The sequence below is a fragment of the Pinus tabuliformis genome, chromosome 5_2 (assembly GCF_031772625.1).
Source record: "Pinus tabuliformis cultivar Carrire ecotype Pingquan chromosome 5_2, CPIR1, whole genome shotgun sequence".
Taxonomy (NCBI): Eukaryota; Viridiplantae; Streptophyta; class Pinopsida; order Pinales; family Pinaceae; genus Pinus; species Pinus tabuliformis.
In genome coordinates this window covers 15,354,441-15,380,835 of record NC_142306.1, presented here as the reverse complement: position 1 = coordinate 15,380,835, position 26,395 = coordinate 15,354,441, and the positions used below count along the sequence as shown (strand labels likewise).

Here is a 26,395-nt window from a genome sequence, read left to right as displayed (position 1 = left end):
ATACCTGGTGAGAAACCTAGGCAACCATAGAAATATCTTACATATGTCTATAATCTAGCAGATGAAATATACCATAAATTCTCTAGTAGAAAACCCCAGTACAAAGGAAATAACTTAATAGGGCCAAAAGCCCCCATACAAACAACATATCATCAATTATTATCAAATAACTATCACAATCTAGAAGACCCAAATGGGTCAACCATAATAGATGAGAATGAGATACACATAGCAGACATACATTTAAATCCAAGGTCTGTATAAAACACAAACCCTAGGGCACAAAAAGTAAACTCTGCAAAGCAGAAATCAATAGGGCCGAAACCCACTAAAACAAAAGGCCCATAAACAATCCAGAAATTAGCAGAGTGGCGCAAAATCCCACATACATTAACCAAAAAATGCCCATAAGACCCACACAAACCCCCCGATAAAAGGGCAACAACATGAACGATGATTGGGTTGGCAGACCCCAACAACATGAGAACAATGTAGGTAACACCCAAATCGACACAACATCACCAAAGAAGTGAGAGTGGCGACGACGGAAATATGCAAACGAGAAACAACAAACCATCCTTGCATCATGCTGGAAATTGGACGACGAAAACCAAGAAAGGCCCCAAAGAGAGGCGAGCCACGAATTAGACCCATACAAAAGACAACAATGACCCCTGCTCTAGGAAGGAGAAACCCATCAATAACGACATCTGGCAAACAATCTGCCAAGGCGATAGAGAGCCAAGGCTTGGTAACAAGAAATAGAGGACAACAACTGCTAGTATTCTAGCAACTGTGCCCCAGAAACTCTTTCGAAACCCTCAATAGCTCTCACCCAAACTTAAAGCAAAATATTAAATAAAAATCTTAATGAATGAATTTGTACTTAAGATGAGTATATAATCACATTGCTCGTGACTTTAAAACAAATAACTAGTACTTAGTATGGGTATATAATCACAATGCTCGTGACTTTAAAACTAGAAAACAATAAAATATCCCTAAACATATAACCCATATATATAAATGACTGCATTTTACAACATGTAACCCATATGTATAAATAACTGCATTTTACAACATATAACCAACCCCATACATATAAATGACTGCATTTTACAACATTATCTTTAACTTTGAACGTACATAGAGCAATTAAATATACAAAGAATATAAACCCCAAAAATACATTGATTTACATGGGAGCAGGGGATGATGTGGGGTATGTTACAAAGAAAACTACAAATCTCTATAACGACCACTGTCCTACTACCGTAGCGGTGAACCCTCGGACTCGGCCGAAGATTTGCCTCACAAATCAAATGAAGACAAACTAACGTTGGAAGGAAGCCGACCAGCGGTTAACTGGCTCTTAAATATATACCACCTACGAAACATATTCCTCTGGTTGCGGCTGGAAAGGAAAAGACGCTACTTCTTATTTTTAATTAAAATGGATTCGGGCAGCGTTTAAATTAAATACCTAGAACCGATTTTGCTTTACGGTCGCTAAAGGGCAAGCCTGTAAATTCAATTCACAAACTCTTCTCGGAGTCACCTGGATAGTTTCGGTCGCCGCCTGTTTATTCATTCGGCGCAATTTCGTTTATTGAATTCGCAGATTCATAGCAACTAGTCTCCTTTTTTATCTGGTGTGTTCCGTCCTGTCTTCCACCATTTGACTCAAACTTATCGCAAGGCAATCCAAGTAGTCAAAATGCAGCAACGTCAAAACTCGCGGCCTGGACAGCGGCGAGATAACTTAAAAGTGTTTAATAAGAGCCAGAAAAGTTATCTACCCAAGGCCACGGCTTTGTCGAATTCCGACAAGTCAAAGCCGGTTCCTGGCGGCACTGGGCAGAATTATGATGAATCGGGGAACCGATTGGTAACGAGCTCTTTAGGGCAAAACAGTGATAGAAAACCTGTGAATTATAAGAACGGGGGAGATGGTAAATCGAGTTTAAAAAGTAACTCTAAACAGGTGTGGCGGGGCAGCAGCGGCAATGGGGCAAAAATGTCCAGCGATAAGGGCAGGTTTGTGAAGTATTTGCCTCAAGATGATGTCGTTGCAGCAGGTTTAGGGGTTGAAGATGGGGGTTTGAATCCAGAAGAGACTCAGGGAGTAGCCGACCTTTTGAACCAGGAGCTCCGCGCTTTGTTGGGGATGAAGGCGCGGGAATTCTGGAGAACAGGTGAGGCAATGAGCTTTTTTCCCTTTTGTCTCAAGCAATTGATCTCTTATCAAGAAGCGGTGTTTGTGGGTTGTAATTGGATGTGTGAGGACAGTAGCATAGACGGATTTGGGTTTTGTTAAGTGGATGCTTCCGAAGGTCTACCTTACCTTAATCAGAGATGCATGTGAAACATTCACGACTTGTGTCCTGGATTCGATGCAGTCATCTCTGCTTGCATCTACGATTAGAAGTTCTCAATGTCTTGTCTATATCTGTTCTTTTGCATAATCTCAAAATTTTATTTTATTTTGCTTTATGAGGCGACAAATATAATGCTTTATTCGTGATAAAAGTTTTGTTCACATTTTCTGCCTAATTATTGTCAATAGGGTTCATGTTTGTAACATTTTTATTCTGAACAGACTTCCACGTCTGCATGGTGAAACACTGGCAGCTGGATATTTCTTTTCGAGTCTGCAGCTCCCCTGCCTAACAATTAGCATATAATAATTGCTGAAATTTCGCTTGCAACATATCCTGCCAAAATCAATGTAGCATAGACATGCAACACAGTTTGTTGGAGTGACGTAGGATATGCCAGTGCCCGATCCGTACATAACGTAAAATTCTTGAGCTACCCTTGTCATTGTGCCTTCTGCACTATCCTATGTCTCCTGAGCAACAATGAACATATTCCTTTTGTTCTTGAATTTCCCATGGCTTTTGTTGTCTTGCAGGGCACTAATTCATTTATTTTAACCCAGGTTGTTTGTGCAAATCAAAGGTATTTTTGATTCAAGTTTTATCATTAAACCAAAATTTCCATTTACTCTAAATGGATTTATGTATCACAGAAGGAGGCACATCTTCCCTGCATCACTGTACGTACTGATTCTTCTTTTAAGTAGGCCATTAAGCTGCATTACGGAGATACAAATAGACAGTAGAGTTAGGAAGATTTGATCCTCTATCACTACATGTACTGACTCTTCTTTTACAAGAATGCAAAATTGCCAGTTCTAAAACTTGAAGTAGGCCATCAAGCTGCACCACAGATGTAAAAGTAGACAGTGGAGTTTGGAAGATTTAATCCTCTTATCTTCCTCCGATTTATTAGGAATGTGCGTTAATTCCTCCTATTCAGAGAAGGAAGGGAATCTGTTTGAGAGCTCTTGTCTCTTTCTCTCTTATTCTTTCATAGTGACTTGAACAGAATAGAAATGAGCGATGGGGGACTCCCAGAAGTAACCATACATCATCTCCATTCTCAACATCACTTTCTAGCTCGAATGATCCTAGGAAGTTACAAGATAGTTCCCTAGAATAGAGTGAGGATGAAACTCTGAATGGTCCAACGAAAGCATCTTGCTTTTGCTGAGAATAGGATGAAAAAAGAGAAGATCCAAGAAAAGAATCTCTAGCTAAGTCTCACTAGTCACCACAAAGTGTCCCAATAGCATGACACCACGTCGACCCAGTAGTGGGGCTAGCCCCTCCCATCATATCATTTAATCTTCATTTACCCACTTTCATATTTGAATCTGATATCATCAAGCGGTTGTAAATCCATTGATCCTATGGATGATAAGGTGCATCCCCCTTGAACCTGTGTGCATTTCAATGCGATTTTAACCCCTGATGCGATCTGAAGACCCACACTCATTACATCCAATGTTCAATTTTTAATGTCGGGTGAGAAGATGGGACTTTTATAATGCATGCCTTTTTGTTGAGCGATATGATCCAATGGCAGTGAGAAATGCAAATCAATGGTTGTCGTGATATATCAAAATGTCAGGTGCATGGCAGTTAATGACCCTAGCTTGAACCAATATTGATTGTTGCGATAGCTAATCCATAGCTCGATAAGGCTTCAAAGAAGCCTCTTTATCAAAATGTATCTTGGGTAACTACACATGAAAGCTAATCAAGCATGTCAGGGATTAACTATGTGAAATTCTCATACTTTTGCCAAAATTATTTGGAAAACTGAAGTGTTATACATTAGCTTGAAGTTTTGGGGACCTATGTTTCTTTTGGAAATGTTACATTTCACTTTAGAATTTGCTCAGAAGCAGGGCATTGTATTGATGAAGTGAACCTTGAAAGATGCCTTGCATATGCAACTAGTTGAGTTATGTTGCCTCACAAAAGTTATAATGGACTATAAACCCTAATATGCCTTGATTAATTTTATCACATATGGATTTTATGGTTTTTGGCATTTCAATTTTAAAAAGAAAACTTGCATATGACAAAGGTTCGATAAAAATTGGAAGTCTAGGGTTTATAAACCCTAACAGCCTAGAAGGATTGATAAGATATCCCAAAACCCTAGAGTTAGACCTAAATCTGTTTTTCTTCTAAAAGAAGAAAAATATAGCTTATACGAAGAAGGAATAACATCATGTTGATTCAAGAACATGTAACTATAGTAGTTATGGTTGAACCTAGAACACATGTTCAATAAGAAGTCCTAGATATAAAAAGTCAATTTGTCATGCCAAGAATAAAACACGAAGATTAAAGAAAAGAAGGACTTCTCTCAATGTGAGTTTGTCTCCTAAATGTAATTTTACAAGGAGCATGACTAGAAATTTCAATGTAGAAAAAAGTACTAGGTCTATCAAACAAGAGAAGGTAATCGAGGTAGAAGACTCATATGAACAAGTTAGATGAAAAAATAATAAAATTTTGACTTGATTTGTATAACATACATGAAATTTACTAGTAAAGAAGATCCATTTCAACTAATTTGATGTTGAATTTGGGATGAAAACAAATAAATTGAGAATAAACTACCCAAAACTCACATAAATTGTGTTGAAGGTAGAAAAATAATCATCGAAATAATATAATCAATCAACAAACATTTTTATGAATTAATCTTAATTAAAAAGAATCGAGTGCATGAATACCCAAGTGAGATCCTCTCTTCTTTTTAGAATAATTTATTAGAGTAGTCAAATCCTGGAGCAAATGTCCCTCGATTTGACCAAGCCACACATGAACTCAACATTAAATTTGTTGTTGCTCTGTTGTATTGAGGGAATTTTTCTGCAATATTATCCAAATCCTAATTTATTCTCTAATGAATAGGGCTAACCACATGAAGGTGGAAGCTCTTATGGCCCCTCCCCCCCTCCCCGGCTAGCCGCACACAACCCCCCCCCCCCCACCCCTTCCCCCTCCCTCTCACATCACTCTCAATTCCCTAGTACCCAATCTATCTACTAGGAAATAGTTGAAATCAACAAATTAGGATTCGTGCATAAACACTAGCAAAACAAAAAATTCATAAAGAAACATACATGATTTTTACATAAAGAAACATATAGCAATCATTCATTAAACTATAACATCCATTCATCCATCCATTCATTCATTAATCATAAACATAAAACACTTATCTCAATAAATTTTATCATCAAAAATATGTTTTCATAACATGGTACATGATGTTTCTAATTATATAACTAGTAAATCATTTATTTTTATTTTTCTTCACTTTTGAATAGAATTCAGAAATGACTTCATCAAATGTTTCTTCTTCCCCTTCGTTCTTATGGCCTTTGTAGCTCTCATTGATGACCCGACCATGTACTCACGACATCATTGAGGTTGTTGCAAGAGGGGAAAATCATCAATTGCAACAAGAAAGAAATGTTGAATTGATATTTTGTTTATTATTATTACAAGTATTTCATTAATATAAAGAGAATTAAAGTGTTCTTTACCTGCTTCAATAACGGGGACAAGCAGAGTTGTTTTTAATTTATTGTTTTTTAGTTTTAAATGTATGTTGTATATTGTCTATTATAATGTTACATGTGTTTGGTTATTTGATAATGATTCTAATATCATGGTTCAATAAACTAGGTTATAGAAGAGAGTTTTTGAAAGATGCCACTGGAATCCTAGATATTGGGTTCGTGATTGGATTCACAACTCAAATCTTAGGTTTTATAAGAAGACTACGTGGGGTATAGTCTTCATAGAACATCTAACACTGTGATGTAAGATATTCCCCAGTTTATTCATTTTCCTCACATTATAGTATGGGGGTTAGCTTAGTCCCTTGATCATCATGGGGATGGTTATATACACATTATACACTCCCTAGATATTACCCTGTATCAACTAGGTGAGCTATTGGAAATATTCCAAATAAGTGAATTCCTAAGATTTGAAAGTCCATATGCAGAAAATGGGTGGTTGATTTCTAACTAACTTAGTCACTAAATCAAGATAATATAAGGACACTACAATGCTAACATGTAATAGGAATCCAAACAATATACAAAGGAGAAAATGTTTGTTTTTGTTTTCCTTTTTTTTTTACTGCAAATATTTATTCCTAATGCTTGATGCAAATTGTGTTGAATTGCTTGCATTTTGGGTAAACACTCTCATATTCTAGGGAATAAATAGTTTGGTGGTTTGATGAGTGGACTTACACTTAGTTTAGGTGAGCCTAAAGACATGAATTGTCATAGGTTGAGGGTGTGTGAGGGAACTTTCCTTGCTCTAATGTGCTTCATGAAGATTGAATGTTTGGTTGGTTGGCCCAGTGGGTTATCATTGATGAAATTGTTTGGGTACTCTATTGATAATTGGATGAGGTGAATTAGTCAATAATTTCATTTGGTGGAAGAATTTGGTGATAATTTCATCATATGAATATGAGTTCCACATGATGGATCTCAAATATATTCAAAGGCTTGTGCCTCAATTCAGGTTGGGTAAGAAATATGACATTTTAAATTTGTATTTGAGTTGTGATTTTCAAGAGTAAAACCCCTAAGACACTTGAAAAATGTAACTAGGTCCGGTCTTCATAAAATGTATTTGTCAAAATAATTTTTATTATTGTTACAATCACTTATTAAAGCATGGGTTTCATGCTTGGGTCAACATTTTATTAGTCAAAGTCCCCATTGTGTACTCCTAGGATTAATAAAGAGTTATTAGAGTCGTTGTGTATTTTATGAGACCCTTCTTGGGCTTTCAGATGATGTAAAAAGAATTACTTTTGAATCAAATATGAATTATCTAACCTCCACACCAAGTCATCCTCAAGAAAGGTAATTCGACCTCATTGGAAGGATATATATCCAAGGCAGTTCGAATTCATTTGGAGCATCTCACACATAGTTTATATATGAAGTTGGAAGCTGAGAAAAGTGCGAAGGTGAAGAAGGAGGCTAAAAGGAGTGCAAGTTTGGTAAAAAAAGGAAGGCAAAGACAAAATCAAAGCTTTGGGATCTCTCTCTCTCTCTTGTGTGATTTAATTTAGGATATTGAAGTATCCTTGTCAAAGTCGAAGTTGTTATTTTTGTTTGTTGATGCCGGAAGATACCAAGTCAAAGTTGCTAGAGTCGAAATGTTGTTGGGACTAGGTCGAAGGTTGGATCGAAGAAGGAAAGGATGCCCTGGTATGGAGGAGGTATGTGTCTAGGTTGAAGAGTCTCAAGAAAAACTATTGAAGGAATATATTTTGACTGGGTTTTCCCTTAAATAGGGGTTTCCCTAGCAGAGTGCCTACTTCTTGTGTTTGATGTTTTTGTGATCTTCATGCACACATAATTTGGTAATTGCTTCATGAAAGATAATATAACAAATAATTAAAAGAAGCCAACATAATTTACAAGTAATTATCAAGAAAGAGAAATCTAACCCTAGGTCTACTAGCATTGATTTCTCAACATGGTATTAGAGCTAAGGTCAAAGAAGATTGAATATCACTTAATTGGCTTGAAGGAAATGATTACTCCCTCTATGATAACAATGGGATTGAATTCTATAGGAATATGGATCAAGAATATTGTTTACTACTTATTCAACAAGGTCAAAAGTCAAGGGTTCTTAGCTACACTTACAGGATCACTTAATGATGATAATGGATGGATCAATGGCAGGGGAAAGTAAATAACTACAAACTTTATCAAAGGAACCATCTTCTCATGTAGTGGAATTGGGAGACAACAAAAGCTACGTTGTTAGAGGCATGGGATCATAGAAAGGATCCTTGTTGTCTGATTCAAGCATCCAATCGTCCAGTCATCTTACTCAACAAATTATACTTACTATTATATTAAATTAGCATTTATACCCAACATTAGAAACTTCTTAATTTCCATGGGAATATACTCTAAAAGTCAGATCTACATGTATAAAATGTGTGGACGTCAGGGTACTTTCGTTATACAACAAATGAAGTTACAAGTACATACCAACTAGCCTATCAAAAGTTGCCACAACATGTCCATTAAACTTGAAAAATACTAGGACACTTGGAATGCTTCTAAATCCTAGATAGCGTATCCAACATCAACAACAAACAATAACTAGCAAACATGGTAGAGGAAGGCATCTCACTAAGCCACTTGTAGCCACTTCAAAGGGTGCCCAACAAACTAGCATGAATACCACCAAGCCCACCATTAATTTCTCACTTATCTCTTTGCCACATATCCTAGTTCCTTTTCACCCAAATCTATCAGACTCTAGTAGATCATGTCTTCTCTAGACTTTGGTTGTCACAAACCCTAGCTCCTTCAACCCTCACATCAATACAATTATAACGACTCTAATATAGTCTCATTAAGGAAACACAATTATTTGTTGACTGCTATATTCAATTTATAATGATGGGCACAAGATGCTAAATTAGCATATATGAGCAACACCCTAAACTACTCTAATCTCTATGTGAATATATGGTAAAAATTAGATCCTCAACTACAGAAATTGTTTATAGCAATGTACTTCATTTCTGCAAACAATAAAGTTAGAAGTACATGCCAATTATCCTAAGAAAAGTTGGTACATGTCGTTCATGCTTGTCATAGGATAGGACACTTCAAATGTTTCCAAACATTAGCTAGGTCATCGACCATCAACAAGAAACCATAACTAGTGAAGATGGCCTAGCAAGGCATCACACTAAGATACTTGTAGCCACTTCAAAGAGTGAACAACGAACTCGCATGAATACCTACAAGTCCACCCTTGATTCCCCACATACATAGCCTGACGAACCTTAGATGCGGAAAAGGGTGTACATGGCCTATGTGCAGGTTGATGGGGGATGTGAACCAGGAGGTTGGAGGATTCAAGTGTTTGATATAAGGACTTGGAGAATACTTGGCAAGCTCAAAGAGCAGCAACAAGTCTTTGAGCCGCAGGATTCTTAGAACGTCTCTTTCCGGTTGAGTAAGATGCCCTCGAGGTAGTGGCATAGGTTGAGGGATCACAAGTGCAGAGAAGGATGTGCATTCTTGGGTGCAGGTTGATTGGGGGCGTGAGCCTATAGGTTGGAGGTTCCTACGGTTTGGCACCTTAGTATGTTAATGGTACCAGATGTGTACGTGGATTTCACCAAGCTATTACCCAATGGTGTCGAAGCTCCAACTCGAAGATGACAGATTGTTGAAAGAATAAGAACACTGTGGACACTTGGAATGCTTCCAAACCCTAGCTAGGATATCCACCATCAACAACAAACCATAACTAGAAAATTTGGTCTAGTGAGGCATCACAGTAAGCCACTTGTAGCCACTTCAAAGGGTGCACACCAAACTAGCATGAATACCGGCAAGTCCAACATTAATTTCTCACTTATATCATCGAAGTCCTCTAGGAGATTTTCTTATTTTACATTATAAAAGCTCTTAGAGCATAGTGATCCAAGGACCCACTTGAATAATCCAGGGTCTAGTTGGGGACTAACATGCATTCTAGGTGTTTCGGGGAAGTCATGCATGCTAGTTTGTGTCCAAGGAGAAATGTTGGCTAAACTAAATGTAGGGATGCAATGACCTTTGGATGTCATTCATTAGACACCGTTAGTTTAAGGCTATGGACCACATTATTGTTAGTGGGTACCCTTTAACACTAGTGTGGCACAAAGCCTTAAACTATAGGTGTCTTATGAATGACATCTAGGTTGATTTGGGGTAGCATCGGATGTGCTCTAGCCACAAAATTTGGTGGAGAGGTTGGGGCACATGAGATCTGCAATTCCAAGAAAGGGTTTGGACAAATTCTAAACAGATCAGGAGATATTAAAATAATTAATATTTTTAATGGAGTCCCTAAGTCTAAACTTAGGGAAAATAAAATATTAATGTGTATTAATATGAATCTGTGTTAGAGTTGTCCAAAAGACATTGATCTAGCCAGATCTAATCTTAGCCATTAATTAAGGACTTAATCTCGGCCGTTGAATCGTCAACAGTAAAGGTATCCTGAGGGTCGCTTGGAGGGGTACGCCAGATGATCAGTCTTTCCAGCCAGACGATTAATGTGCCATGAGTGTGTTAGTGTCAGTCTTTCCAGCCTTCCTCCAGTGATCAAATATGCTCTTACAAAGTGGTCTCAGAGTGTCAAGGTCAAATTTTGTCATTTCAGTGAGTCTTCAAGCAAAATTTGGTCACTAGGCATTAGGTCTAGGGTTTTCTTTCACTCCTTCTAAAGTTGTCCAAATGTCAGTCCATGTCATCATTCAGCTGAGTCTATCATCATTCATAGGGTTGTCATTATCATCTCAGTGTCTAATGAGTCATTGTACACCTTGTTCATGCTTCAGTTGTGCCTAGGTAAGGTCATTTCCCTCTCCTAGCGTTTTGAAAGCAATTTCTCTTGGACGGTCAAATCATCGGCAAAACTTGTATCCAGATGTTCATACACCTTCCCCTATCCTTCATATACCTTATCAAATGCTTCCCATCACTGAGATCCCCCAAAATCCTCATTTTTGCACAAACCCTAGTTTCTAGCTACAACCTGGCAATTTTCTAGGTTTGGCCTGTGTTTTGCCCTTTTGGACCCCTTCCCCTTGCTCAATCTCTGAGATTCCACTTTCCCCTGCTTCCTAACATCCCTCCCCACTCCCAAAAATTTCCCCAAGAATTTAGAAGCCCCTTATCCCCTTCATTTCGCTTCATTTCGACAAAATTCCTTGTTTCACACATCGGGACAAGTTTCACTCAAAAGATGTTTTAGAGAAATCAAAGATGAATTTTGGGAAACTGAGAGAGGTTTCTGTCCAAAACATGCCAAGGAAGAAAAACTTCTTTCACTTTTTGCAAAGGTGTCATGGTTTGAGAGAAATGTCAAGAATATCGTTGCCTCAGGAGAATCAAAGACGTCTCTGAAGTGACCTTGGGAAAATCAAGTTTTCTCCTAGATTGGTTGGCCAAATGATTTGCTTGATGGGTAAAATGATAACTAGACACAACGAGCTTTCCAATGAGCTATCATGAGCTAAATTTGGGGTTGAGGAAGGCATTCAAAAGTTGACTGCAACAACACTCTTCCTTGAGGCTGCCTCATTTGGCACTTTTTGACCAGTCTTGGGAGATTTGATTTTTGACAGGGAAAATGAAATCCAAATTGAAAAATTCCAGTTGGGTTGGAAAGTAGACTCACAGACCTTTCCAACAAGCCTACTATTGCTCAATTTGGACACCTGGAAGTGCCCCAAATGTGGTCCCAAAGGCGCGCGACCCGTCAGGCAAACTTTTCCAAATTTCAGTGTACAGCTCAGAAAAACGCAGTTTGACCCTGTTTGACTTTTTGGGGTGGATTATTAGGCTCTTTGATGTAATTATTGTACTTTTATGACACTTTTACACTTATGTACCTCTTCTAGAGAATTCATTCATGAAATAGGTGAAAATTAAATGAATGAATTGGTTTCCTAGCTTATAGAGGCAAGTTGTTTTGACTGCCTAGATTTTAGTGCTCAGTTTAGAATTGGTTGAAACAGCTCCTAGAAGGATGAGCTCGACCCCTAGAGGCAAGGAAAGGTGTTAGCTTGCCTATATTATGTATTTTCTTAGTCATTTTTAGAGGTTGGAAGGTTGGACTCTTGAGGGAGAATCTATCATTGTATTATTCACTGTATCTCTGCAATTTTTGGCTAAGGAAGACCAGGGTTTTGCAGTCCTTTTTGGGATTCTTGTGGTTACATGTATTGATGGTGTGTTTCTCTATGTACCTGTAAGTGTGTTATGTGAATCATTTCCTTTCTTTTCCTTCTGCACATTAAACAAACGAAGTGTTAAAGTAAGAATTCATGACTGTCATGCTCTGCTTTTAAGTTTGTTTAATTTCAATGTTTTCTACTGTTTAAGGAGAATTCAAAGTTATTGTTTGCTCTCCTTAGCTCCTCACCTGTCATTCCTGACCATCCACCTCAATCAAAGGCATCAATACTGTCTCCTACCTCGCCCCAAAGAACCCCCTGCAGAAACTGTGTCCAATCCCCGCACCCAAAATTGCCATCCCCTCAATTTGCCACCAAAAACCCTAAAAACCCCAAATCGACCTTTTTGATCAGTTTACTAGCCTAAAATCAGTGTTACCCTATTGGTCAACTCATCCATTGAAGATTTCACTGAGATAGACCGGAGAGAGCCCTCTCCAGCCCCGTAGGGCTAGCTACGAGGCTAAGTGGTTTGATGTTGCCTTGAGGTTTACCTTTCTCAGCCTGAGGTGAAATTTCAAGCGTTAACAGAGTGCACACGCACTACTTGAGAAGAAGTGGGGAGACATTGAGTTGTAGTCAGGCGGACTACAGGTGATGAGGGGCAGAATCCTCGAGGTAGCCAGCCTCTTGGATTAGACCTTGCTACGGGATCCCCGACGAGGAGTAGCAGGACTGGCTGAGTGGGTAGATACGGATGTGGATGGAGCAACAGAGAGAGCTACAGTGCAGGAGTCCTGAGACAGCGCAGAGCTAGCAGGTTGCAGTAGTGCGAGAGGCACAGGAGTGTTGCACCAGTGCAGGAAGGCACAATGAGGTGTGCAACGGTGCGAGATGCAGGGAGTTGTTGCAGCAGCGCAGAAATCAGAGAGAGGGAGCACTTGTCAGCGACAAAGGAAGCTTCAACATTAGTGGGTGTTTCTAGCCCAACAGGGAGGTCAGTTGGAGGATCAGTTACTTGCTTCTCAGTGATTGAGTTGCAGTGCAACTATGGGCAACATGATGCAAAATTATGAGAGGAGGTGCAACACATATGCAGTGTTGGGAGGAAGGACCAGCGGCAGCACAAATGCAGAGGAAGCTGTCGTACAGATGCAGCAGTGGCAGTGGCAGAACCATGGGCAGCAGTACAAGAGGCAGCAGTGCAGAGGATGTTGGGTAGGAAGGCCCAGCATCAGCGCAGGTATCGATGCCAGATGATCAGAGTAATACTCAGTGAAGAGTGTTGCTAGAGCACAGTCCTCGCTAAGAGGGAGTGTTGATTTGGGGTAGCATCGGATGTGCTCTAGCCACAAACTTTGGTGGAGAGGTTGGGGCACATGAGATCTCCAATACCCAGAAAGGGTTTAGACAGATTCTAAACAGATCAGGAGATATTAGAATAATTAATATTTTTAATGGAGTCCCTAAGTCTAAACTTAGGGAAAATAAAATATTAATGTCTATTAATATGAATCTGCGTTACAGTGGTCCAAAATACATGGATCAAGCCAGATATAATCTTAGCCGTTGATTAGGGACTTAATCTCGGCCGTTGAATCGTCAACAAGAAAGGTATAAGAGGAGGCTTGAGGGTCACTTGGAGGGGTACACCAGATGATCAGTCATTCTATTCTCTAGAGCGGGGTTTGCTAAGAGAGATAGAATCAGTGATCGGGAGAGCAACTGAGGGGCAGTGAGTACAGAGAGACAGAGAAGTAGAGATAGTGCCAGGACAACAGCAGAGAAGCCAGAGAGAGACGCGAGAGCAACCAAGGCTCACGTAGGGCCATGCAGCGGCAGCTAAGTGCTGTGCAGAGCACCAGAAGGGCCAACGTAGCTGACACAGAGGCTCAGAGAGCTGACATAGGGCCTGTTGACCACTACTAGTCAACTTCCCATGCGGTACACCCTCTTTTCTTGGCAGAAAGAGATAGCACCTGAACGACGTTTCCGTGCCAGCCTACAGTCATCAGCAACTTGATCATTTCAATTGTAAACCCAGTCTGCATGTATGAATTGTAAATAATCTAAGCAGATCAGAGTCATGTATGTAAAATTGCCTAGGTGGACCTAACTTTCTATGATAATCTATGTCCCGGAAGGTTTTTCGTCTCACCGATCCATGGATCGGCAGAGTTTTCCTTCAAACCTGACCCCAAAGCCGCGATGGATTTTGTCATTAGAACTTTAGGAGAATCCTAGTGTGTTAATCTGCTAGATTATAGTTGTGTCGCAGAACTGGGTGATTTATGGGGGTCTGTATTAAGTGGGTTTGTCCCCTTGAGATGTAAATTGTAAAAAGTCATCATTAAATGTGTCTTGAGGGTTGAAAATGTTTTAAATCCCCTCGTGAGTCCTAAGTCCTAGGTCCTAGGTGATGTTTCCAAAGGCTTAGTTCGATGATCCATTTAAAAAATGAAATAAAATAATAAAATAAATAAAAATTAAGAAATTTAAAAAAATAATAAATTTTTTTTTTTAAAAAAATTTAAAAATTTAATAAATAAAATAAATAATAAAAAATTTAAAAATTTAATAAAAAATAATAAAAAAAATTAAAATTTTAAAAAAATGAAATAAATAAAAATAATAAAAAATTTAAAAAATAATAATAAAATAATAAATAATAAAAAAAAATTTAAAAATTTAAAAAATAATAATAAAAAATTAATTGAATAAATCGACGGATGAGATCAAGAGATGTCTTGATCCTCATCAACGGTCGAGATCATTTCTACATGGATCATTCGAACTAGCCGTTGGGATCATTTCCTTTATATAGAGTCCTAGGTGGTCATTTCAGATTCATTCGATCTGTGAGTCAGTACTGAAAAAGCTCTCTTGTAATCTGATTTCTAGTTAATAAAGGAAGACTTTGGGGTCCAAATCTTGCTGGTGTTACTCTCTGGAATTGCTGTGAGATGTTTATTTTTCTGCATATTTCAGTTTTCAGCCATTAATAATAGCTTGTTTTCAGAGTATTGTGAGCACAGGATCTTGTTCACTTGCTGGGGTTTGGGTGCTGTTAGGGTTTCTGAAGTAATGGCAGGTATCTCCATTACTTCCTGAGATCTAGCAACATTCTTGCTCTCTTTATTGATGGTTGCTTGAGATGTGCAGGAAATCTTTAGGTGAAGGATATTGGTGGGCGTTTGGGGAAGTTCTCGGCTGAACCAGCCGACTCCCACAGGCTTTTCTTTGCAGAGCCTAGCTGATTTTGGCCCTGGGTTAATCATTTTGAATTTCTTTTTCTGGTTTGCATGAGAGATTTCTGAGTCTGTTCATAGTGAAATTAAATGTCTCTGATATTTCGAAAATATTACTGCAATTATTGTTAAATTTGGCTATTCTAGAGCTGTAAATTTTTTTGTGATTCTAGGTTAATTTTGAAGGGTTTTTTACTTTGAAGTTTTGCATATATCTGTCGGGCTCTTGTTTTCTAGGGTTATTATTGTGCTGTCCAGAGTTTTGCAGGCTCACGTACTTCTGATCTGAAGCTGTAAAACATGTTCTAAAACCGTGATGGGCATCTTTTCATTAGCTGGATGAAGGAGAATGCATCTGATCAGCAAACTAAAGACACCTCAACCCCAGTGACAAATGAAGATTGTTATTTTAAATTTTTGAGGGTTATCACAGTTTGGGATACGCCTGAATTTTTCACTGAGAAATAACTTCCTGAAAGGAATCTGCGTGAGAGATCACGCCGTCCTGCAATCACTGCCGATTTTCTGTTGGTTATACAAGCAATCATTCCCAGTCTCCCTTCACAAGAACAAGCTGTTGCTTCAGGTTAAAGTCCATCGATTTATGAATGCTATCGAAAATTCAGCAGCGTTTCCTTTTCTCCAGCCAAAAACCGAGCTCCGCCTTCGGCATTGACCCCTATCAAAACGTCCAAACCTGTCCATGCATCTGACTGTGCTTATGACATCTACGAAACCCTCGTTCTCGCTGAAAAACCCCGTCATGTGAAACGCATTCATCATTTCCAGCTGCGTCCTCCAGGAATTCTCTGCGTGATTTTCTGGGTGGCATTCGATCCCATTCACCTCTGGTTTCTCATCACAGCAATTCGTTCTCAGATCAACGCCCAGTTCTACGATTCACATTTTCAATTTCGGGCCAGGTTTGTCAGATTTAAGGTAAATCACGATCAGCGAATAGGCATTTTGCGGCTCTGCGTGGTTACGTAAGTTTAGTTTAGGGTTTCATCGTAATTACGTTTTTATTTTCTTTTAGATTGTAGATCGTATTCCTTTTGAGACTTTGGTTTAAATAAAAAATATACATATGCAAAGGGATCAGTAGCGTAGGTTTAAAGTTTTATTCCTTTTTTTTATTTTTTGTATATATATGGTTAGATTTCATATAAATAAAAAAAATAACAAAAAATATTTATGTTTTAGACTTTAGATTTTAGATTTATATAGAGTTTAGATTTAGGTCCTTTTAGATTTAGATTTAAAATTTTTTTAAGTTTTGATATAGTTTTAGCATTTTCGTAGTTTTACTTTTAAGTTAAATTTTTTTTTTAGATTTTTTAAATTCACATTTTTTATAATATAAATAAATAAATAAATAAAAAAAAAAAAAAAAAAAGATTTTTGGTTTAGTTTAATTTATAGTTTAGTTTTAGATCTTTTTTAGATTTTTTTTTTTTTTTTTTTTTTAAATTTGGAAAATTTTAGATCCATATCTTCGGGAATTGTCATATCTTTCATGCTGAGATCTAAATTTTCAAGTCGAGATACAAATACGATATCTGGTTACTGATTCTTGTGGTGGTCTTAAAAATAACAGTCTCATAAGGCACTGGTCCACCAAATTTATAAAATCATTCTAGTGCATCGTGTCTCCCAGCCCAACTGTTTGGCAGTTGGCCTTCATCATCTCACAGGGTCTACCCCCCTTAGCCGTGGGAGACAGGCTTAAACGGAGGGATCGGGGATCAGAGTGACAGCCCCCGGTCTGAGCGTTGTCGTGCCAATCCGCGCGACAACATTTTTTGGCGCCGTTGCCGGGGATAGAGTTTTTCTGTCCTTGGTTCTTACATTTCAAGCTTTTCTGTGTCTAACTTCTTGTTCAAGTGGCGACTCCACTTCCTATATTATCTGCAAGAGTGTACACTAGAAGACATCCAAGCAGTCTGTGCAACCCCACTCCTGATCCTGAAAGGGTTTACAGGGTGCGATCACACAAACTTGCTTCTCGTACACTCCTTGCAAACCTTGGACAAGAAGCCCTTTCCGATATTCATTTGCTCTTTAAAGGTCAAGTTAGGCGCAACACCATGAGTCTGTATGCCCCTTGTGATTTTTCTAACATTCCTGGATCCCCCAATGCTATTCCATCTGTTGGGTTAGACAAATTGCCCAATTTTCAAGGAGATAATGCCATTACTGTTAATTCCCACTTGCGAGATTTCAATATATGGATGGCTAAGTATGCTAGATCTCCTGATTTTGATCATGAAGATGTCAGGATGTCTCTTTTTATCTTGACTCTAGCAGGTGATGCTTATGACTGGTTTACAGAAAAACCTCCAAATTCATTTAACTCTTTACAATCAATCATAAATTCATTTAGAGAAAAATATGGAGATAAGAGAGAGGGAAGAGATCTTGTAAGAGCTCTTACTCTGATAAAAAAGAGAGAGGATGAAACCGCTGAAGAATTTAATAGAAGGTTTAATGGTATTATTAGAGAATTACCTCAAGACTATAAACCTACAGATAAAACTCTCCAAGATTTTTACATTGATGCCTTTGGTCCTGAACCATCTTATGAGTTAAGGCGTGTTAAACTTACTGATTATCGAGATTGCCAAGCCTTAGCTGTAGAACTTGAAAAGGACAAGGCAGCTTCTGGGAAGTCTGAAGTCCCAGGTTTTGATAGGGCTGCTTCGAAACTAAAGGAACCTAAGGGAAAAGCAGTCCAAGAGCCAGAAAGTGAGCTTGTTCTTAAATTGCTTCAAAAAATTGAAACTATGGAAATTAATCATAATAAGGAGATAAACACTTTGCAGAATAGATTGATTCAGATGGAAAGAACGCAATCACAAAATTTTCAGCCTCGAAATAATAATAACAAAAATAATAATTGGCAAAGAAGAGGTCAATCTAGTGAGCAGAGACCCCCTAACCCGCTTACTAATCTGGTTGATGATGCTCCTCCTTACTGTCGTACTTGCGATGCTTTTCACGAAGAGTCCTCTTGTCTCATTATCAGAAGACTCTTGGATAATGGAATGCTTGGGACAGGTGAGCAAATAAACGTAGTAGGGAGCAAGTTTCCTGTGCCCATGAATGATTGGATAGAGATTAAGGAAAGGAGCTATGATGTTATGGATCCTTCATCTGCTTTTAGTATTAATAACCTTGAAAATGAAGATGACATTTTGGCTAGGTTATATGGTGAGAAACCCTCTCCTGAGAAAATTTTAGAAATTGCTAGAGATAGGGGTTTGACATACCAAAGAAGGGATAAAGATCAGAGCGGGAATCAAATTCCCCCTCGAATAAACTCTGGAATAGATGTTGATTTGGGAAGTTGGTTTAACAATGCGAAAATCTGGGTTCCTGTATCTGAGATCGCTAAGATCCCTTCCCAAAAAGACAAGTTACTAAAGGCAATTCAGGGTCCTCAAGTCAACACTTCTCAGCAGAAGATTCGCGAGGTTGACTATCATGATGCTCCTATTTATCTGCAAAGCGTAGATGCTGATAACAAAGATCATCAACCCTTCTTTATCGCCTTATTAGTCAACGGGTATAAATTGAATAACTGCATGTTGGATTCAGGCGCATCTGCTTGCGTTATGACTAAAAGGGTCATGGAACAGCTTAACTTAAGAGTTTCTAGACCCTACTATAATATATGTGCTATGGATTCTAAGAAAATCGAAGTACAAGGTTTAATCAAGGATTTACAAGTTCACCTTTCAGTTTACCCGGACATCGTGGTTGTTATGGATATCGTTGTCGTTGATGTACCTGATGCTTGGGGTATGCTGTTATCTAGAAAGTGGGCCTCTGATATAGGAGGAAGCATTCAGATGAATTGGTCATATGCTATGATTCCTTCTCCTAGCGGTGATGGTTTTGTTAGGCTAAATAGAGAGCCCAAGAGGAAATTTCATGTTGAAAATCCTAAGAAGCCTCATAATGAAATAATTAGGGAGCAATCTGACATCAGGAACTATTCTATCATGTCTAATTTCATAATTCCTCCCGATGATAAGGTAAAAAATCTTAAAGATGAAGTCTGGTATATGTACTTCGATGGTGCGTTCTCTAGTCATGGTAAGGGTGCGGGAGTAGTGCTTAAATCTCCCCTTGGTCACATATTCAAGTTTGCCTATCGTTTAGAATTTGAAGCAACCAACAATGTTGCTGAGTACGAAGCTATATTGTTGGGTCTTGAATTGGCCAAAGCTTTGAGGATTAAATTGCTTAGCATCAAGGGGGATTCCGATCTGGTTATCATGCAACTTAAAAACAAATTCACATGTAGAAATCAGAGATTAAGAAACTATCGAAATGTTGTGTGGGATACTATGGAGCACTTCGATGCCCTTAACCTTGAAGCAATCCCTCGTGAACAAAATAGTTTGGTGGACGAACTTGCTGTAGCTGCCACAACTTTCCAGTTATCTGATGAATTAATTAACGATAAAATCAAAATGGAAGTAATATTTAGACCATCTGTCCCAGATAACTCGGAGCATTGGCAAGTTTTTAATGATGAAAAACAAGTCGTTCGTTTTCTCAATAGTTTGGATGAGTTTGAAGATTTTCGGATAATTTCTCAGGAGGATGGATCTTTAAATCGTGAACATATCATAAATCCTACTCCTAGAAATATGGTTGCCTTAGAGCAACATTTTGATCGGCATGATGCCACGAAGCTTAGAGAACAAAACAAGATGAACCCAGGCGAGTGCCTCGAAATCAACATTGGAACTTCTGAAAATCCGAAAATAGTTAAAATTGGTAAAGGTACTAGTTTGGAGGAAAGGAAAAAGTTAACTGATTTACTTCATGAATATAGAGACGTTTTAGCTTTTTCCTATGATGAATTAAAAGGCTATAGGGAAGATGTTATGGAGCATACTATTCCCTTAAAGGATGAAAATGCTAAACCCTTTCGGCAGAAACTTAGGCAAATTAATCCGAAATTAGCCCCCTTGGTCCAGAAAGAGCTTGCAAAGATGCTTTCAGCAGGGATCATCGCTCAAACTAGGCATTCGACATGGTGTTCGAATTTGGTGATTGTTAGGAAAAAGAACGGTACAATAAGACTTTGTGTCGATTTTAGAAACCTTAATCTAGCATGCAAAAAGGATAATTACCCTTTGCCAAACATGGAAACTTTGTTGCAAAGGGTAACTGGGTCTGGAATGATGTCATTACTAGATGGCTTTTCTGGGTACAATCAAGTTTGGGTTAAAAAGGAAGATCGACACAAGACCACATTCACAACACCATGGGGCACTTTTGAATACATTAGAATGCCATTTGGGTTGACAAACGCTGGGGCTACTTTCCAGAGGGCCATGGATTATGCCTTCAAAGGGTTGATCGGGAAAATTATCGAAATTTACCAAGACGATCTTACCGTTTTCTCTAAAGATGGTATCAGTCATATAGATCATCTTAGGCAAGTTTTCGACAGATGTAGAGAATATGGAATTTCTTTGAATCCGGCTAAGTCTGTTTTTGGGGTAACAGAAGGGAAATTACTCGGTCATATCATTTCTAAGGAAGGAATCAAAATCGATCCCGAACGAGTTGAAGCAATTCAAAAGATTCCTCTCCCGCATAATCTTAAATCCCTTCAGTCTTTCCTTGGAAAGATAAATTTTATTAGAAGATTCATCCCAAATTATGCAGAAATAGCTAAGCCCATTCAAAGTCTTCTGAAGAAAGATGCAAAATTTGTCTGGCAAGAAGAGGGCAAAAGGGCTTTCCAAGAAATCAAGTCCGCTATTGCAAAAGCTCCTGTCTTGGTTAGTCCTGACTACTCCAAGGATTTCATGATTTTTTCTTTCGCTTCTGAAGATACCATCGCCGGTGTTTTGCTTCAAAAGAATAAAGATGGTCACGAGCAGCCTATTGCTTTCATGAGTAGAGCACTTCAAAACTCTGAGTTGAAATACAATACCATGGAAAAGCAGGCTTATGCCCTGGTAAAGTCTCTTAAGCATTTTAAAACTTATGTGGGTTATTCTAAGATCATTGCTTACGTCCCGCATTCTGCTGTTAAGGACATATTAACTCAAACTGATTGCTTAGGGACTCGTGCCAGGTGGGTTACTAAGATACAAGAGTATGATTTAGAAATTAGACCCACCAAGCTGATCAAAGGCCAAGGTTTAGCTCAAATGTTAACAGAAAGTAATGAAAAGACTCTTGGTTTGTTTTGCCTTGACGAGCTATCTTCGCCAGAGTTGAAAAGATTAGCAGAGCATGAATGGTATAAGGACATAGTTTACTACTTAACCAATCTTGCATGTCCTAACCATTTAGTTGCTCATAAGAGAAGGGCTCTTAGACTAAAATCCACTAAGTACTGCCTTATGCAGGATGGCCTTGGATGGAGAAATCCTGAGGGCATAGTGCTTAGGTGTGTTGACGATGTTGAGTCCAAAAGATTAATCTCCGAATTTCATTCAGGATTTTGTGGTGGTCATTTTGCTGCTAGAACTACCGCCCACAAAATCTTGAGAGCTGGCTATTATTGGCCGTCGATTTTTCTGATGTGCACAAGTATGTTAGAACATGTCAAGCCTGTCAACTGTTCACTGGGAAGCAGAAGCTTGCCGCCCTTCCTCTACAACCTGTTATTGTGGAGGCACCTTTTCAGCATTGGGGTCTGGACTTCATAGGGAAGTTCCATGAAAATTCTAGCAATGGCTACTCTTGGATTTTGACCGCTACCGATTATTTCACTAAATGGGTCGAAGCCATTCCTGCTAAGAATGCCACTGAAAAGGTGATTATGGATTTCATTGAGAATAACATCATTACTAGATTTGGTGTCCCCGCTAAGATCACTACGGACAATGGCAAGGCTTTTAGTTCTTCAGAGTTTACATCTTTTTGCTTCAAATATGGCATTGTCTTATCTCATTCGTCGAATTACTATCCTCAGGGTAATGGTTTGGCTGAATCAAGTAATAAAAATCTCATAACCATTATCAAGAAGATAGTAGGAGATAACAAGAAGTCTTGGGACAGTAAAATCAAGTATGCTTTGTGGGCAGACAGAATTACTAAGAAGTCTACTGGTAAATCTCCCTTTGAATTAGTTTATGGCTTGGATGTTACCTTACCTGTGCACCTAAAATTGCCAGCCTATCAGCTTCTCCAAAATTTTTCCACTAATAAAGATGTTGTTCAGAATAGGATAGATCAGATTGTGGAATTAGATGCGGCTCGTCGGACAGCTTTTGAGGCTATATGTAAAAATCAATCTAATATTAAGAAAAGCTTTGATAAATGCTCTCGATCTAGATCTTTGCAGGTTGGAGATATGGTTTTACTCTGGGATCGCAAAAATGAAAAGCCGGGAAAACATAAGAAGTTTGATAGTTTGTGGCTGGGACCATACATCATTAGAGATATAGCCGGGCCAAACTCATTCTACTTGAGCAGATTGGATGGCGAACCACTTGATCTACCAGTGAACGGCCAAATGCTCAAGTTGTTCTTCAGAGATGATAGCTGATGCCATGGGGCATCTTCTGTATTGTATTTCTATCCCTACTCCTTGTCTTTTCAGCATTTCATTTCTGTTTTTAGGATTAGAGTTACTTTTCATGTTATTAGTTAGTTAATAAATGAAGAGCTTTTATCTTTCCTGTGCTTAATGTATATGATGATTTTGGACAGACGCTACTTATATTTTGTTGTGTGTTGCATGGATGCAGATTCTGGATTCTCACATTCCTACAGAGCAGCAACGTGTCCCCAAGTAGAGCCAGATGTTGACCACTACTGGTCAACTTCCCATGCGGTACACCCTCTTTTCTTGGCAGAAAGAGATAGCACCTGAACAACGTGTCCGTGCCAGCCTACAGTCATCAGCAGCTTGATCATTTCAATTGTAAACCCAGTCTGCATGTATGAATTGTAAATAATCTAAGCAGATCAGAGTCATGTATGTAAAATTGCCTAGGTGGACCTAACTTTCTATGATAATCTATGTCCCGGAAGGTTTTTCGTCTCACCGATCCATGGATCGGCAGAGTTTTCCTTCAAACCTGACCCCAAAGCCGGGATGGATTTTGTCATTAGAACTTTAGGAGAATCCTAGTGTGTTAATCTGCTAGATTATAGTTGTGTCGCAGAACTGGGTGATTTATGAGGGTCTGTATTAAGTGGGTTTGTCCCCTTGAGATGTAAATTGTAAAAAGTCATCATGAAATGTGTCTTGAGGGTTGAAAATGTTTTAAATCCCCTCGTGAGTCCTAAGTCCTAGGTCCTAGGTGATGTTTCCAAAGGCTTAGTTCGATGATCCATTTAAAAAATGAAATAAAATAATAAAATAAATAAAAATTAAGAAATTTAAAAAAAAAATTAAAAAAAAAATAATAATTTAAAAAAAAAATTTAAAAAATAAAATAAATAATAAAAAATTTTAAAATTTAATAAAAAATAATAAAAAAATTTAAAATTTAAAAAAATGAAATAAATAAAAATAATAAAAAATTTAAAAATTTAAAAAATAATAATAAAAAAAAAAAAATTAAAAATTTAAAAAATAATAATAAAAAATTAATTGAATAAATCGACGGATGAGATCAAGAGATGTCTTGATCCTCATCAACGGTCGAGATCATTTCTACATTGATCATTCGAACTAGCCGTTGGGATCATTTCCTTTATATAGAGTCCTAGGTGGTCATTTCAGATTCATTCGATCTGTGAGTCAGTACTGAAAAAGCTCTCTTGTAATCTGATTTCTGGTTAATAAAGGAAGACTTTGGGGTCCAAATCTTGCTGGTGTTACTCTCTGGAATTGCTGTGAGATGTTTATTTTTCTGCATATTTCAGTTTTCAGCCATTAATAATAGCTTGTTTTCAGAGTATTGTGAGCACAGGATCTTGTTCACTTGCTGGGGTTTGGGTGCTGTTAGGGTTTCTGAAGTAATGGCAGGTATCTCCATTACTTCTTGAGATCTAGCAGCATTCTTGCTCTCTTTATTGATGGTTGCTTGAGATGTGCAGGAAATCTTTAGGTGAAGGATATTGGTGGGCGTTTGGGGAAGTTCTCGGCTGAACCAGCCGACTCCCACAGGCTTTTCTTTGCAGAGCCTAGCTGATTTTGGCCCTGGGTTAATCATTTTGAATTTCTTTTTCTGGTTTGCATGAGAGATTTCTGAGTCTGTTCATAGTGAAATTAAATGTCTCTGATATTTCGAAAATATTACTGCAATTATTGTTAAATTTGGCTATTCTAGAGCTGTAAAATTTTTTGTGATTCTAGGTTAATTTTGAAGGGTTTTTTACTTTGAAGTTTTGCATATATCTGTCGGGCTCTTGTTTTCTAGGGTTATTATTGTGCTGTCCAGAGTTTTGCAGGCTCACGTACTTCTGTTCTGAAGCTGTAAAACATGTTCTAAAACCGTGATGGGCATCTTTTCATTAGCTGGATGAAGGAGAATGCATTTGATCAGAAAACTAAAGACACCTCAACCCCAGTGACAAATGAAGATTGTTATTTTAAATTTTTGAGGGTTATCACAGTTTGGGATACGCCTGAATTTTTCACTGAGAAATAACTTCCTGAAAGGAATCTGCGTGAGAGATCACGCCGTCCTGCAATCACTGCCGATTTTCTGTTGGTTATACAAGCAATCATTCCCAGTCTCCCTTCACAAGAACAAGCTGTTGCTTCAGGTTAAAGTCCATCGATTTATGAATGCTATCGAAAATTCAGCAGCGTTTCCTTTTCTCCAGCCAAAAACCGAGCTCCGCCTTCGGCATTGACCCCTATCAAAACGTCCAAACCTGTCCATGCATCTGACTGTGCTTATGACATCTACGAAACCCTCGTTCTCGCTGAAAAACCCCGTCATGTGAAACGCATTCATCATTTCCAGCTGCGTCCTCCAGGAATTCTCTGCGCGATTTTCCGGGTGGCATTCGATCCCATTCACCTCCGGTTTCTCGTCACAGCAATTCGTTCTCAGATCAACGCCCAGTTCTACGATTCACATTTTCAATTTCGGGCCAGATTTGTCAGATTTAAGGTAAATCACGATCAGCGAATAGGCATTTTGCGGCTCTGCGTGGTTACGTAAGTTTAGTTTAGGGTTTCATCGTAATTACGTTTTTATTTTCTTTTAGATTGTAGATCGTATTCCTTTTGAGACTTTGGTTTAAATAAAAAATATACATATGCAAAGGGATCAGTAGCGTAGGTTTAAAGTTTTATTCCTTTTTTTTATTTTTTGTATATATATGGTTAGATTTCATATAAATAAAAAAAATAACAAAAAATATTTATGTTTTAGACTTTAGATTTTAGATTTATATAGAGTTTAGATTTAGGTCCTTTTAGATTTAGATTTTAAATTTTTTTAAGTTTTGATATAGTTTTAGCATTTTCGTAGTTTTACTTTTAAGTTAAATTTTTTTTTTTAGATTTTTTAAATTCACATTTTTTATAATATAAATAAATAAATAAAAAAAAAAAGATTTTTGGTTTAGTTTTAGATCTTTTTTAGATTTTTTTTTTTTTAAATTTTGGAAAATTTTAGATCCAGTTATCTTCGGGAATTGTCATATCTTTCATGCTGAGATCTAAATTTTCAAGTCGAGATACAAATACGGTATCTGGTTACTGATTCTTGTGGTGGTCTTAAAAATAACAGTCTCATAAGGCACTGGTCCACCAAATTTATAAAATCATTCTAGTGCATCGTGTCTCCCAGCCCAACTGTTTGGCAGTTGGCCTTCATCATTTCACAGGGTCTACCCCCCTTAGCCATGGGAGACAGGTTTAAACGGAGGGATCGGGGATCAGAGTGACAGCCCCCGGTCTCAGCGTTGTCGTGCCAATCCGCGCGACAACAGGGCCTCCTGGGCCTGGCGCAGGCCAAGATAGGCTGATGCAGGGTCAACGCTGGGCTGGGAGAGGCTGACACAATCAAGATTGGGCAGATGCTGGGGTTTCAGGGGTAGATTAGTGTTGAGTAGCTGCCGGAAGGATTATCTGGGGTTTCAGCCAGTAGATT

General features: G+C 38.2%; 1 protein-coding gene across 1 annotated transcript; it reads left to right on the top strand.

The window, feature by feature from the left end:
* The first annotated feature begins 1,638 nt into the window (after window positions 1–1,638).
* Window positions 1,639–23,441, top strand: LOC149157247 (uncharacterized). Its single transcript, XM_089435706.1, has 2 exons — window positions 1,639–2,195; window positions 23,084–23,441. Exons 1-2 carry the CDS (start codon window positions 1,718–1,720, stop codon window positions 23,206–23,208), a joined length of 603 nt encoding a protein of 200 aa, XP_089291832.1. The 5' UTR covers window positions 1,639–1,717; the 3' UTR covers window positions 23,209–23,441.
* The last annotated feature ends 2,954 nt before the right edge of the window (window positions 23,442–26,395 follow it).